Source organism: Coffea eugenioides, chromosome 6 (genome assembly GCF_003713205.1).
Source record: "Coffea eugenioides isolate CCC68of chromosome 6, Ceug_1.0, whole genome shotgun sequence".
NCBI classification, from domain to species: domain Eukaryota; kingdom Viridiplantae; phylum Streptophyta; class Magnoliopsida; order Gentianales; family Rubiaceae; genus Coffea; species Coffea eugenioides.
This window is the reverse complement of record NC_040040.1, coordinates 42,191,953-42,206,927: the sequence shown is the minus strand read 5'-3', so window position 1 is coordinate 42,206,927 and position 14,975 is coordinate 42,191,953. Positions and strand designations below refer to the sequence as shown.

At 35.5% G+C, this 14,975-nt stretch overlaps 2 protein-coding genes across 2 annotated transcripts; both read left to right on the top strand.

The window, feature by feature from the left end:
- Positions 1–3,010: 3,010 nt before the first annotated feature.
- On the top strand, positions 3,011–4,253 carry LOC113774182. The gene is made up of 2 exons (XM_027318748.1): positions 3,011–3,727; positions 3,822–4,253. Exons 1-2 carry the CDS (start codon positions 3,011–3,013, stop codon positions 4,251–4,253), a joined length of 1,149 nt encoding a protein of 382 aa, XP_027174549.1.
- A 51-nt stretch (positions 4,254–4,304) lies between these two features.
- Positions 4,305–5,378, top strand: LOC113774181. Its single transcript, XM_027318747.1, has one exon. It carries the CDS (start codon positions 4,305–4,307, stop codon positions 5,376–5,378), a length of 1,074 nt encoding a protein of 357 aa, XP_027174548.1.
- Positions 5,379–14,975: the final 9,597 nt, after the last annotated feature.

Genomic DNA, 14,975 nt, shown 5'->3' with positions numbered 1-14,975 from the left:
TTCAGTGTCAACTCAGATATCAGGAGCAGCATAAAAAAAAATGAACTATCCCCATAAAATAAGCAGGAGTTTCTTTAGATTCATATTCTCCTTCCAGTGGATAAATTTGTAGTGTGTGTGGTTCATGAGAAATTTGCAAGCATACGAAGACATGATATTTTTTCTTCTCTTTCATGCTGACGGAAGGATGTAGCATGATTTATTTTTTGCAGCAAAAATTGAAAGTATCATACAGTAACTTTTTCTCATTTCCCCTTCTCTAAAAGCAGCTTTATCACCAAATTTGGCAGTTCTGAAAATGAAAAAAATTAGAAGTCACGCTGCTGCAAAAGAATATGCAAGTCTATGCTGTTAAACCAGTGCCAAACCTAATAAACATTTTCAGTAAAAGATGTAAAACAATAGCATTGTTGAATTGCATCATGACTTTGAAAAATTAAATTATGTTTAAAGGCTTTATAGTTGCAATTGTTAACGATGAGCAATGATCAAGACTTACTATGCTTAAATACTTGAAAATTTGTGCTGTATATTGAGGAACTGGCAGTTTAAGAATCGATTATAATATCAGCATGCTTGCTCCCAGCAAGTAGTCCCAAAGCATTCCTGTGAGTTTGCCTTTCCTTCTTGTACCAATTGTGTCAACACAAGTAAATCAAGAAGCCAACCACTTTTACCACGAAGGTAATTTCTTCCGGGATCTGTTTGATAACTTAATTCAGCACTTAAATTTAATAGATTCAGATCTTAACGTATTCAGATACGTTTGATAATTAAAATTAGAACATCTGAATTTATGAAGTGGTACCGAATTTTTCAAGTAAAAATTAATCCCAAAAATAAGTGATAAGTTATTCACTTATCATTTAATGTGATATACATTCAAATATATCAAATTTAATACTTAACAATTCACTAATTTAATAGATTCCAATTTTATATTTTATATTTCAATTTTATCAAATGCGCCTTGAGTCTCCGAGACTCACCTTAGCTATAGCAGTTGTTGGAGCTAACTAATGGAGTAGTTGTTGGACGTGTAGAAATTGTCGGTGGAAAAGTATTAGGTGACGTCGATGGTGGAGAATTTGCTAGTGGATTTGTCATAGGATTATTTGTTAGGGGCATAGTTAGTTGGTGAAAAAGCTGTTGAGGGACTAGTGGTTGCAGGGGTAACTGTACGAGGGATGAAATTGTTATGAAATTTTTGCTTACTTGCATGGCATGGTAATAAAAGACACTAATATAAAATTTAGGATACATAACTATAAACTTGTAGCAAAATGAAAAATTAATTTTAAGTAGAGATGAAGTAGAAAGAATTTAACTTTTGCAACATATGCCAAATTGTGACAGCAATTGGAAATGTACAATAGGTTAATGTTAATCAAATTGCAGAAAACAAGGAAAAATACCTGGAAAAAGTAAAAAATATTCTAAGATTTGATGAGATTGTAGTAGCTGATGCCATGAACAAAACAGGTGGTATGGCTCTTCTATGGAAAGAGGAAGTGACAATAAAAGAGATTTTGATATCTGCCTTTACTATCGAGGCACATGTGGAGGACCAAGAAGCTAATCTAGATTGGTGGTTCATCGGTATTTATGCGAGCTGTGACAATCAGGTGAGAGGACAGCAATGGAAAGTGATTCAGAAAAGGAAAAGATTGTGGGGGGAAAGGTGGATAATAGCAGGGGACTTTAATGACATAGTTTCTAATGATGAAAAGTGGGGAGGAAACTGGAGGGAGGATAGAAGCTTTAAGGACTTTAAAGAGTTCATCAATGGAAATCAGATGATGGATATTGGATTCGAGGGACACCCGTGGACATGGTGTAATAATTGGGAATCTGGAGGTGAAATTAAACAAAGACTGGACAGGGGGCTATGCAGCTACTCATGGTACCAGATTTTCGACCAAGTCAAGTGTAGACATCTGGATACTTATGCTTCTGACCACAGCATGATCATGATCGACACAAGACCAAGGTCAGATAGGAGGAAGAAGCGATTCTATTTTGAAAAGAGATGGTTAAGAAGAGAGGACATAGGAGAGGTTATCAAGACTGCTTGGGAGCTGGACACGGAGGATCAAGGATGTTTCAAGTGGTAAAAAAGATCAAGAATTGCAGAATTGCTCTACTAAAATGGAAAAATACTTTCCAAGCGAACTCTAGAGGGAAGATAGATCGGATCAAAAGACAAATGAGTGAGCTAAAGGAAATGGACACAAGCAATAGGAATGGTAGTATGAACATTCTGAAGGGGAAACTTAAGGATGCATACAAGGAAGAAGAATTGTATTGGGCACAGAAATCAAGGCTTCAATGGCTCAGGGTGGGAGATAAAAACACAAAATTCTTCCATGCAACTGTGAAAGGAAGGAGGAGGAGAAATCGAATGAACAAGTTGCAAAGAGAAGATGGATCATGGACTGAAAGTGAGGAGGAGCTAAGTTCGGAGATTGTTGAATACTATAGGAAACTCCTTACTAGCAGTGGAGATGGGGACTTAACTGAGGTACTAGAGGGTATTCCAAACAATATCACCGTGGAAATGAATGAAAACCTCATAAAACCTGTGGAGGAAATGGAGATTAAATCTGCTTTATTCTCCATGAGTCCTGATAAGGCCCCTGGGGCTGATGGAATGTCGCCAATTTTCTTCCAAAAATTCTGGAACATTATTAAGAATGATATGGTAAAGGCAGTCCAATCTTTTTTTCATAGTGGCCATCTCCTTAAAAATGTCAATCACACAGTGATCACCCTCATTCCTAAGGTTCTAAATCCCACATCTCTGAAACTCTATAGGCCTATAAGTCTTTGTAACACTATGTACAAAATCATTGCTAAGATCTTAGCGAATAGGCTTAAAAGTGTCTTGCATTGCTGCATTTGCAAAAATCAATCCGCATTCATCCCTGGTAGGCAAATTTTGGATAACATCATGCTTTCTCATGAATAGTTGCACTATCTCAAAAACAAAAGGCAAGGTAAGGAGGGGTTCATGGCCGTGAAGCTGGACATGTCCAAAGCATACGACAGAGTTGAATGGAGCTTCTTGGATGCAATGATGGCAAAACTGGGATTCCACTATAAATGGAGAAACTGGATCATGGAATGCTTAAGAACAGTAACATACTCTTTCTCTATAAATGGAGAAGTTAAAGAATATGTCACTCCAGGAAGAGGCATTAGACAAGGGGATCCCCTATCCCCCTATCCATTCCTCCTCTGTTCAGAAGGGTTCTCAAATCTCCTCAGACGAGCTGCAGAAAGCAAGAAGATTTCAGGGATGAGAATTTGCAGACGGGGACCAAGCATTACGCACTTATTCTTTGCAGATGATTCACTAATCTTCTGCAAAGCAAACCAGCAACAAGCAACAGAGCTTATGAGGGTGCTGCAAGTGTATGCCACTGGATCAGGTCAACTGATAAATCTCGACAAGTCCTCCATCCTGTTCAGCAAAAATGTGAGTCCAGTAGAGAAGCAAGAGATCTGCCAGATCATGGGGAACATGCAACATGTCAGTCAAGGCAAGTACCTGGGCCTGCCAATGGTGGTCACAAGAACAAAGGAACAGATTTTTGGCTTCATACGAACTAACATACAACAAAGGCTCCTCAAGTGGCAGAACAGACTTCTTAGTGCAGCTGGAAAGGAGATAATGCTCAAGTCGGTGTCCATGGCTATGCCCACATATACCATGTCGTGCTTCAAAGTACCAAAAAGATTGTGCAAAGATATCAGCACCATTATGTCTAACTACTGGAGAAGTAAATGGTAAGAATAAGGTTCACTGGTGCTCTTGGAAGAAGCTCACTCAAGTCAAGGAAAAGGGCGGCTTGGGATTCAAGGAGCTGGAAGCTTTCAATACTGCATTGCTAGGCAAACAGGTGTGGAGGATACTTACACAACCAAATCTCCTAGTCAGTCAAGTACTAAAGGCCAAATATTTCCCCATGAGCTCCATATTCAAGTGCAAAGTTCCAAACAATGCATCTTGGATGTGGAGGGGTCTGATGGAAGCAAGGGAATTAGTGGAACAAGGAGTTAGAAGGAGAATAGGCAATGGAAGGAGTACACAAATTTGGAATGACAAATGGATTCCAGACGCAACCAATGGGAGGGTGACAACCAAGAGACAATTGGATAGCAGTCCTCACAAGGTGGACGAACTGATAATTCAGAAAAGATGGAATAGGATCTTGGTATTCCAGCTTTTTAATGAAGTGGATGCAGAATGAATCCTGAGCATTCCAATTAGTTTATCAGGAAGAGAGGACAGTTACTTCTGGATGCATGGTGCTGATGGTAAGTACGCAGTCACTTCTGGGTACAAGGCATTGATATCCAGTAGAGAAAGGTCACAAAAAGATATTCAGGAGGAGGTGTCCACGAGCTGGGAGCAACAAAATAATAAGATGTGGAAAGTAATGTGGAGACTCAAAATCAAACACAAGCTAAAGATATTCCTGTGGAAATGCTTGAATAATGCACTGCCAGTGAGAGAGATCATCCATGGAAGAACCAAAGTAGGTGATCCCTTTTGCAGAAGGTGTGGGGAAGGAAGGGAGACAGTAGAGCATACGCTACTGAATTGCAGAGAAGCTAAACAAATTTGGCAGTTTGCACCTATCCAATGGGAAGGCACGCAAGAATATCATGGATGTTTCAAAAGATGGTGGACAGCAATCACCGAGGCAAGGTATAGAGCATTAGGATCACAACATCTGGCCCTAACTGTCAACATTCTGTGGCAGATATGGAAGGCCAGAAATGATTGGGAATTCAAGGGGGAATATCATCAGCCGTGGAGGACAATTAAGAAGGCTCAGGAGGAATGGCTAGAATTTGAAGAAGCAACAAACAAGGAAACTAGGATGAGCACAGGAGAAACATCACTTGACAACCATGATGACCAGCAATTAGAGCCGGAAGGAGGAACAGTGATCATGAGAGTTGCGGCAACAAGTTACACAGACAAACCTGTCTTAGGCATTGGAATCACTTTAGCTGAGGGGAACCAAGAGCCAAAGATAGGATGGGCATTAAGAGAAAGAAGTTCAGGGGTGCAGCTAGTGGACGAAGCAGTAGCACTTAAGCTGGCTATGTGCAAAGCAACCACCTTGCAACAAAGGAAGGTACAATTCCAGGTTCTGAACAAGCAACTCCTCAATCACATACGATCTCAAAAGGCAAGTGATATTAGAATAGCTACTCTGGTGGAGGATATTGTACAATTGAAAGGGCTGTTTCATATGTGCTCCTTTTGTCTAGTTAATAGTGGTAACAATCATCTAAGTTCTAGGATTAGTCTATATGCCTTAGGCATCACAATCGATGAGGAACTTTTGTTTCCTCAGTGTTAAACACACTGATTGTAAAGTTATCTCGAGCCTTTGCTCGCACTTGTACATGTTTTGGAAGTAATATAATCAAATATCGTTTCGAAAAAAAAAAAAATCAAATTGCAGAAACAGGTGTTTTATTGAGAATTTAGCAATACAAAAAAGAAAAATAAAAAACGCTAATGGGTGGAGTGAAAACGTGACCAAGTGAAGGTAAAGTTGCCGTTGTAGTAATATTACTGTTATTAAGACCCATACTAGCAACGTTTTATAGGCCTTCATACACTAGTTCGAGTTTAGCATCTAAAACGGTTTAAAACCCCGTACAGCATGAAAAGGAAGGTTTCAGATTAGATGGATGTTGATGCAAGTAGTACAAATGCACTTTTAAGAGTGCAGAAAATTCTCTTACAAAGTTACTAAAGAAGTAGGAGGAATTTAATAAGTTCTTGAGACGTGATTAAACACTATTCTTAAGATGTTTATTGCCCCACTACATTCAATGGTTTGCTATCAGGCTAAGGATAGAACAAAAAGAAAGAACCATTGTTAGTAAAAACAGGAGTTCTATACTAAGAAATGATCAAATAACAAAATTAGTTTAATTTTTTGAGACTTGTTTATTTTTATAAGAAAATGGTGTTTTCACTTGTTTCTAACATTCAAAAACAATGTAAGTGTCTTCCAAAAACAACCTTTGGTACCAAATATAACCACCATTTGAAATGAAAATATGCCTAAAAACTTCTGACCGTTACCATAATCTGGCTTCGAATTGCTATTTATCTAGACTAGACTCATGGCCAGATTCTAGATAGAAAATTATAAACTATTTAAACAGAATCCAAGCGAGGAATCCATGGCAGGATTCGAGATCCGCGAGTGGATCCACTTGGACTGGTGATCCGTCTGCTGATCCTTGGTTCTGAATTTTCACAAGTCACATTTCGTTTCATTTTGATAAACTAATCCTACAATCCCCACTTAATTTGTAAAACGAAATAACAAACTAACACATATAATACCATGCATAAAAAAGAGTATCATTTGATTTAAACTTTTCTTTTAGTGTTGATATATCAATAAAACTAATCAAATCTAGGTTGCTTATAGCATTAAACTGAGATCTGTAATTTAGTCAAGAAATAGTACACATATAGCATTAAGTATATTGATCAATTCACAAAGAATTTAACACTGTTACTAGCCATGTGCTCCATCCTAGTTTCGTGATCAGTGACAAAAGTAAACCAAACTTTTGCTAGAAGCAGTACCACTTCCATGATCATATAAGTGAAAACACTCTCAAACTTTATATAACAAAGTACTTAGAGAACAATTATTTTTCATTGAAAATATAATTTATCATATATTCAACCTCCCATTTTTATGCAATAGTGGAGTAACTTCATATAGAAAATTCTATGCTCACAACTAATTAGATAAAGAGTTTCAACCCCATAATCAATGACGTCGCATTCACTAAATCCCTTGGCAAGGATGTAGTCAACAGATCCACTAAATTATTGTATGTTCTTATAAATACAATCTCCACGATGTGATCTTGTAACATTTGTCTAAGATACTTATGTCTTAAACTAATACGTCTAGATTTATCATTTTACACCTTATTTAAGACTTTAGACATAGTGGCTTCACTACCACAATATAAAGAGATCAGAAGCATAGATTGTGGCCGCAACTTGGTATCAAGTGACAAGTCCCTAAACCAGTCTGCCTCTTTACACGTAGCAGCCAAATCTATAAATTCAGCTTCCATTGTGGAATGAGGGCAATCATGGTTTACTTCTTAAAAGCCCATGAGATTGCACCACCATCCAAATTAAATATCTACCTAGTTGTGGAATTCTTATTACTCACATTAGTGAACCAACTAGCATATGAGAAACCTTCAAGTAGTGCTGAAAATTTATTATTAAAGAGTTCTAGACTCTTGGTTCTTTTAAGATAACCAAAAATTCTTTCAATAGACTTCCAATGATCTATACCTGGATTATTAATATATCTAGCAAGCTTACAAACTGCATATGATATATTCAGTCTTATGCAATTCGTTGCATACACCATGCTTCCAATTGCACTAGTATATTCAAGTTGAGCAATAGAATTTTAGAATTCTCATAACACTTCAAGTTAGGATCAAAGGGAGTACTCACTTCTTTGATTTTAAGATACTAAAACTTGTTCAATATCTTCTTGTCAATATAGTGAAATTAACATAGAACATAACCCCCACTATATTGTTTCCTAACTTTAATACCTAAGATGGTATCCACCTGGCCAAGGTCTTTCATTTTGAACCTTGAAAAAAGATACTTCTTAGTGTTTTCAACACATTTCATGGTATTACTAACAATTATTGTGTCATCTATATAGAGACAAATTATCACACTATACTCTTGAGTGAGTTTAGAATAAACACACTTGTTAGTATTATTGTACCTAAATTCACCTGAAAGTAATACATATTCAAATTTTTTTATACCATTATTTAGGTGCTTGTTTCAAGCCACATAATGACTTAACTGTAGGAACAAATGCTTAACAATGCTAACACTAGTAACTAAATGAGGAACACGAACACGCTTGAGTTGTGCTAAATAGTACTGTTCTAAGAACTATTTTAGGGATACTGAAATATTTCTCCAGGATTAAACAAGCCATCTTCTTAAATCAAGAAGGAACAAGAACAGCAAGTTGCACTATATCCAACAGAGAGTAGGAGAAGTAAAATAAAGACCAGAGAGCAAGAGAAAGAGAGAATGACTTTTGGAAAGTTTGGTGATGTACTTGGAGAAACAAGAATGCCTAGTATTTATAGGTCTAGAAAAAGTAACGTGCAAAGGGATCAAAAGTCACGTTTGTTGACTGTTAAGAGAATCATGGATTTTATCCATGTGATGCAAATGTTTAGGAACCAACAGAACTGTTGTGGTCAAAGCTATTAGATTGTAGGTAAAGTTTTATCCTTTAGAGTGCACATGCTAAAGTTTTGAAATAGTTGTGCAGATAAAACTTTGAAAGGGTCAAACTTTTATCCAAGATAACTTCCTCTAGTTTACAACATGGGCCAAGAATCTTTTGAAATACATTTATTTACAACAATCTCCTTCCTATTTCAAAAGATTTTGGTCAAAAGATAAGAAAATAATCCGCTGGATTTATTTGGGTGAAATGTAATTAGTGTGGTGTCTTTTGGACTATGAACCAAACTTAAATTGACAAAACATGACCTACAGAATTATTGGTGAAATATAAATTTCTATGAACCAATAACTCTTGATGTATGATAGAGATTTTATCAATCACATTGCAACCCATAATTTGCTGTTAACGCGGTTTTGCGCTATTAGGCCATGCGCCTATCTGGTTATTCATGAGAGCTATAAAGATTCGGCCAATAAATCTTATAGGAGCGGCCCCACTCCACTCTCATATAGGTGAATTCATCGAGTGTATATTACTTTAAATACACCTCCCTAAAGAGATATGAATTTATTAAGAATTTTAAACTCATCCTCACAATTACTAGCAATCAAAGCACTTATCTCCGGAGAGACTTAGATTTGAAGTATTTTACGGTCAATATTGACTTGTTATTATCCATATAAACCTATTTCATGGGATCACCAATCACATAGGTTAGGTTACTATCTCTATTGACAATTTGTTGGCCTCAATCCCATTTCCCTTGTAGTTTGAAGAATTAATTTTCTTCCTACAGGTTTAGTCAGAGGATCGGCCAAGTTCAACTCTGACTTCAAAAAATCAATGGAAATAATTCCATCTCTAAGCAGCTACTTTACGACATCATGTCTTAGTTTCATATGTCGACTTTTACAATTATATGATTTATTTTTTGCAATAGCAATTGCCGCTTGACAATCACAATGTATGAATATAGGAGGCAACAGATCCTTAGTCGGAGGAATATTGGCTAAGAAGTTTCTTAACCAATCAGCCTCAGAACCAGTCAACTCTAGAACTACAAACTTTGATTCCATAGTTAACCTAATAATGATTGTCTGCCTAGCTGACTTCCGTACTACTGCACCACTACCAAGGGTAACTACATAACCACTAGTGGATTTTGTCTCATTTGAATCCGAAATCCAATTAGAATCACTGTACCCTTCTAATACAGTGAAAAATCCACAATATAAGATACCATAATTTATGGTACCTCTCAAATATTTCATTAGTCTGATTAATGCAAACCAATGCTCACTTTTAGAATTGTGAGTATATCTACTCAGTCTACACATAGCATAAGCTATGTCAGATCTTGTGAAATTCATCATATGCATCAGACTCTCAATAATCTGAGCATATTTAGACTGAGCAATTAGGTCATCATTATTTTTCTTTAATTGAATGTTAGCATCATAAGGAGTACTTATAGGTGTCACATCATAATTTTCAAACTTGCTAAGAAGTCTTTCTATATAATGTTCTTATGACAAAATTATACCATCATTTTCCTTATGATTTTAACACCCAATATCATTTTAGTTTCACCCAAATCTTTCATATCAAAATTAGAAGAAAAGAAATATTTAGTACTATTAACAATATCTATACTTGTACCAAATATAAACATGTCATCCACATATAGGTTAATTATCACATATTGATTATTCACAAATTTAGTATATACACATTTATCCATTTCTACAAACGAAAATCCGTCTTTTATCAATACTTGATCAAATTTCTCATGCCACTACTTAGGAGCTTGTTTTAGGCCATAAAGAGATTTAATTAATTTACATACTTTATTTTCTTGTCCAGATACAACACATCCTTCAGATTGAAACATACAAAATTTCTTCTTCTAAATCACCATTTAAAAAAACTGTTTTGACATCTATTTGATAAACAACAAGTTTATGGATAGAAACTAAGACAAATGATACACGAATAGAAGAAATTCTTATTACTGGTGCAAATGTGTCAAAATAGTCAATATTTTGTTTCTGAGAAAATCCTTTTCCTACTAAACGAGTTTTGTATTTTTCTATAGAACCATCAGAATTATATTTTCTTTTAAAAATTCATTTGCAACCAATAGATTTTGCACCAGGGGGTAAATCTACCAAAGTCCACTTTTTATTTTTCAAAATAGAATCAATTTCAGATTTAATTGCTTCTTTCCAAAACTTGCAATCAGAAGAAGAAATTGCATCAGAATAAGTTAAAGGATCATTGTCAATAAGAAATGTTTGAAAATCATTTCTATAGGAAAATTCTTTTCTCGGTCTTTTACTTCTTCTCAATTCCTCAGTAGAGGTTATTTCTTTATTTCTTTCAACAGGTACATGAGAAATTCTATTGGACAATGGAAAAATATGTTCAAAAAACTCAGCATTCTTTGTCTCAATAATTGTATTACAATCAAGTAAATCGCTTCTTAAAACAAGAAACCTATATGCAGCACTATGTTCAGCATATCCAATAAACATACAATCAGAAGTTTTAGAACTTAATTTTCTTTTCTTAGGTTCAGGTAATAACACTTTAATAAGACACCCCCATACTTTTAAATATTTTAAATTTGGTTTATAATTTTTTCATAACTCATAAGGTGTTTTGCCAATTTTTTATGTGAAATTCTATTTTGCAGATGACATGCAGATAATATAGCTTTTCCCAATAAGTTATCTGGAGTATGAGAACTAATTAACATAGAGTTCATCATTTCTTTTAGTGTTCTATTTTTTCTTTCTGCTACTCCATTAGATTCTGGTGAGTAAGAAGGTGTTAGTTCATGTATTATACCTTCATGTTCACAAAACTTATCTAAAACTGAATATTCACCTCCTCTATCTGATCTAGTTCTTTTTATCTTCTTATTAAGTTGATTTTCTACCTCAGACTTATAAGATAAAAAAGCATTATGAGTATCATTTTTATTTCTAAGTAAATAAACTATTATATCTAGAATAATCATTTATAAAAGTAACATAATATCTTTTTTCGTCTCTAATCATAGTTTGTTTTAAATCACCTAAATCTGTGTAAATTAAATTTAATAATTCAATTTCTCTTTGAACAGTTATACAACTTTTCTTAGTTATTTTAGTTTATGCACATAATTCAAATTTGTCCATGTCATTATTATTAACACTAGAAAGTAATCCAAGTGATTGCATTTTCTTTATGTACTTAACATTAGCATGTCCTAATCTAGTATACCATAAGAAATTGAATCAGCAATATAAACAGAAGAAGATGTATTTCCATTGATCACATTTAAAATGTTGAGTACAAAGAATCCCTAATTACAGTAGCCCTTACCCACAAATACATTATTTTTTGTCATTACAATCTTGTCAGATTCAAATGACACTTCACCCCAACTTTTCCTAACAATACTATAGAAACCAGATTTTCCTGAATATTTGGCACATGCAGCACATCATTGAGGGCCAAAGTTTTTCCAGATGTAAGTTTCAGGAGATTTTGCCCTTACCCAGAACTTTAGCAGTTCGTGAGTCTCCAAAGTAGATCACCTCTTCATCATCCCCTATTGGAGTATAGGAGGAAAATGCTTCTCGATTTGCACATGTCGCGCCTCATTTTTAAATGAAAAATAAATTGTTTATAGAAAATGGATTTTTGATTTATTTTGAATAAAAATGAGTTTTGGATTTTAGAAAGTAAATAAATAAAATGGGCCTAAATGGGGTTTAAAAGTACGACGATTTTTGGCCCAAAATATAGTTTAAAAAGGATTTTTAATAAAAAATAAAAGTCGCCACTTAGTAATCCATAAACAAAAGTTGGAAAAGTTTATTGTGGAATGGACAACAAGCTGCTGTTTTACTGCTTTAATTGCAAAATTTGTTTTATTTTTTTAAGTATGGTTATTTCTTGACAATTGACATTGCATGTTGAAGACATTCACTTGAATGTTGACACTTTGTCTTTGTTTTTTCTATTTGTGTGACTTGGTGGATGTTGGTTGTTTGACCTATCTCTGAATTTGGATGCTAATTTTGATGTTAAAATATGGATGGATGAATTTGGATATTGGTTGGCATAACGATTGCAAAATTTTTTACAGTTTGATGCTTTGGACTTTAAATTGTTACTTAAAACTGGCTTGTCTCATACTCTCAATCATATGGATGAATTTGGATTTTGAAATTTTTTATTTTGTAGATTTCTGTGGGAATTCTTGAATTTTCAAATGCAAATGGCAGATAAAAGACTGAATGAAAGAGCAAATTCTGCTTACTAAGAATAGTAGACTGTTTGGTTCAATAGGCTTTTTAAACGAGCACAATATTTAATGGCTCGAGCTTGAACTCGAGTTCGAACGCAATTCGAGCAATTTTGAACATGAGCTCGAAGCTCACGATTTTCTTACAAATCGAATTCGAGCATGTAAAACTAATATTTGTCGATCTCGAGCCTTAAACACTTTGTCAAACTCGAACTTGATCAAACTAGTATTCGAGCTCGATTCGATTCATTGACACCCCTAACTGTCAATTTTTGGCATCGTTCTCGGGGCCTGGTGCCTGATTAGTTTGTTTCTTTTTGAATTCATCTTGTTTTTGTTTTTATTTTTTTCTTCTTTTTTACTAGTTAATGGCTGCTAATATTCCGTATTTTGGTGATAAACTGGATTTTATTTCTAGAAGGGGTAATGAGGCTCGTGTTTTTCTAATGGTCAATTGGCTGTTGCAACTTTTAGAACTTATTATGTCTGAAATCATTCAACGAACATATGCCCCATATTTCAAAATGATCTGAGTGCTCCAATCAATACTTTTGGAGATTTTTCACCCTAATCTCAAACGTGATATGACCCTTATTCAAACGAGTGTGATCAAGAATGGTGGGACAACTTCAACTTTGATTATGCAACAGAGCCAATAGATTTTCAACAACAGCCATCACCCACGTCAGGTATATCTCTTGAAAAAATGATAAAATCACTAGTCGTTAACACATATCGATTTCAACAGGAAACAGAAATGAACATTCGTAACATAAGGAATCAACTGTGTTTGATGGCATCTAGAGTGATGCAATTGGCTTCTCAAATGTGTGAAGAATTGCCCTCACAGACCATCATCGACTTTAACGAAGATGAGAATACAATTATCCTGACAAGTGACATGGACTTGTAAAAGTCTCAAGAAAAAAGATCTAAAGATGCAAATGAAAAGGGAATTTGTGACGCTCCACTTCTCCCAAGGGCGAATCCAAGGGTATCGGCGGAACGCCTGCCCAACTCTCGCCAGAACTCGATACTAATTCAATTTACACTCAATAATAACCAATCGATACTAAAAATCGAAGAGATAAAGGAAGGTCAATACCTCCATAACCGTTCAAGTCTTACATCATAATCTAACCAATTACTTTACATTCCCAAAATATATATCTTCCAAAATCAAATTCTAAACAAATACATTCACAATTCTAATCAAGTGAAGTATCAATTAAGCTTCTCCAAAATTCCTCCCATTTCAGCTCCTGTTAAGAAAAAACAAATCTAACGGGGTGAGCGGATGTTCGTGAGACCAAGAAAACATGCAAGACAAGTAATTCAATAGCAATAGCACTTGAACAATAGTGAAAACTATAACATTCAAGAAATTCACAAATTTATAATAAACCCTCTTGAGTAGGGTGTAGGAGCTCTCAGGAGCTAAATCTTTGTTTACTTTGCTCCAAGTTCAATTCAATACATTCTCGTGACGACACCCCGTCACCCGGGTAAATAATTAAATTCATAGCACTTTACATATTTCATTTATGTTTCTGAGACGACTCGAGAGGTACCTCCCACCCAAATCGGTGTGGTACTTACTATCGTTCAGTTTATAGTTCTGAGACGATTCGAGAGGTACCTCCCACCCGGATCGGTGTGGTGCTTACTATCGTCCAGAGGTCGATGAGACATCGCTCCAATCGACTTAGAATGTTTTAGGGTTCTGAGACGATTTGAGAGGTACCTCCCACCCGAATCAGTGTGGTACTTGCTATCGTTCAGAGGTCTAGGGTACTGAGACGATTCGAGAGGTACCTCTCACATGAATTGGTGTGGTACTTACAATCGTTCAATTAATAGGTTTGAGACGATTCGAGAGGTACCTCCCACCAAATCAGTGTGATACTTGCTATCGTTCAGAGGTCAATGAGACATCGCTCCAATCGACTTATGCAGCCGTAGCATATTTTTCAAGTCAAGTCACGTCAGGTCAAGCAAGTCAAGTCAGGTCAAGTATGAGTCTTTTATTTCAAATGAGAACGAGTGTGATAAAGTACACACTCGACTTGGCAAGTTTACGCATCATGTATAACACTTGTACAACTAATATCTCAATCACATAAGCATTTAACACATACTTGACACTCACCAAGTAAACAAGGAAGAAATATCACTTGAAGGTCAGGCGTTCACCGTGGGATCCTCTTGAAGGTTCTCGTGCGAGTCTGAGCAATTAATAGTGAACTATCATGTATAAATCCCAATTATCACGAATGATTGTACACTTGTACAATCTAAGAAAATTTCACGAAAGCGAGCCTAAATTACTCGCGAATCAAGGCTCAAAAGTGGGGTTTTTAAAGCACAAG

Excerpts from the sequence above, each read along its gene's own strand:
- LOC113774182 (XM_027318748.1), top strand. The coding sequence starts at position 3,011 with ATGGCCGTGAAGCTGGACATGTCCAAAGCATACGACAGAGTTGAATGG. Across the intron at positions 3,728-3,821 it reads ATACCATGTCGTGCTTCAAA|AAGCTCACTCAAGTCAAGGA; the intron begins GTACCAAAAAGA and ends TGCTCTTGGAAG.
- LOC113774181 (XM_027318747.1), top strand. The coding sequence starts at position 4,305 with ATGCATGGTGCTGATGGTAAGTACGCAGTCACTTCTGGGTACAAGGCA.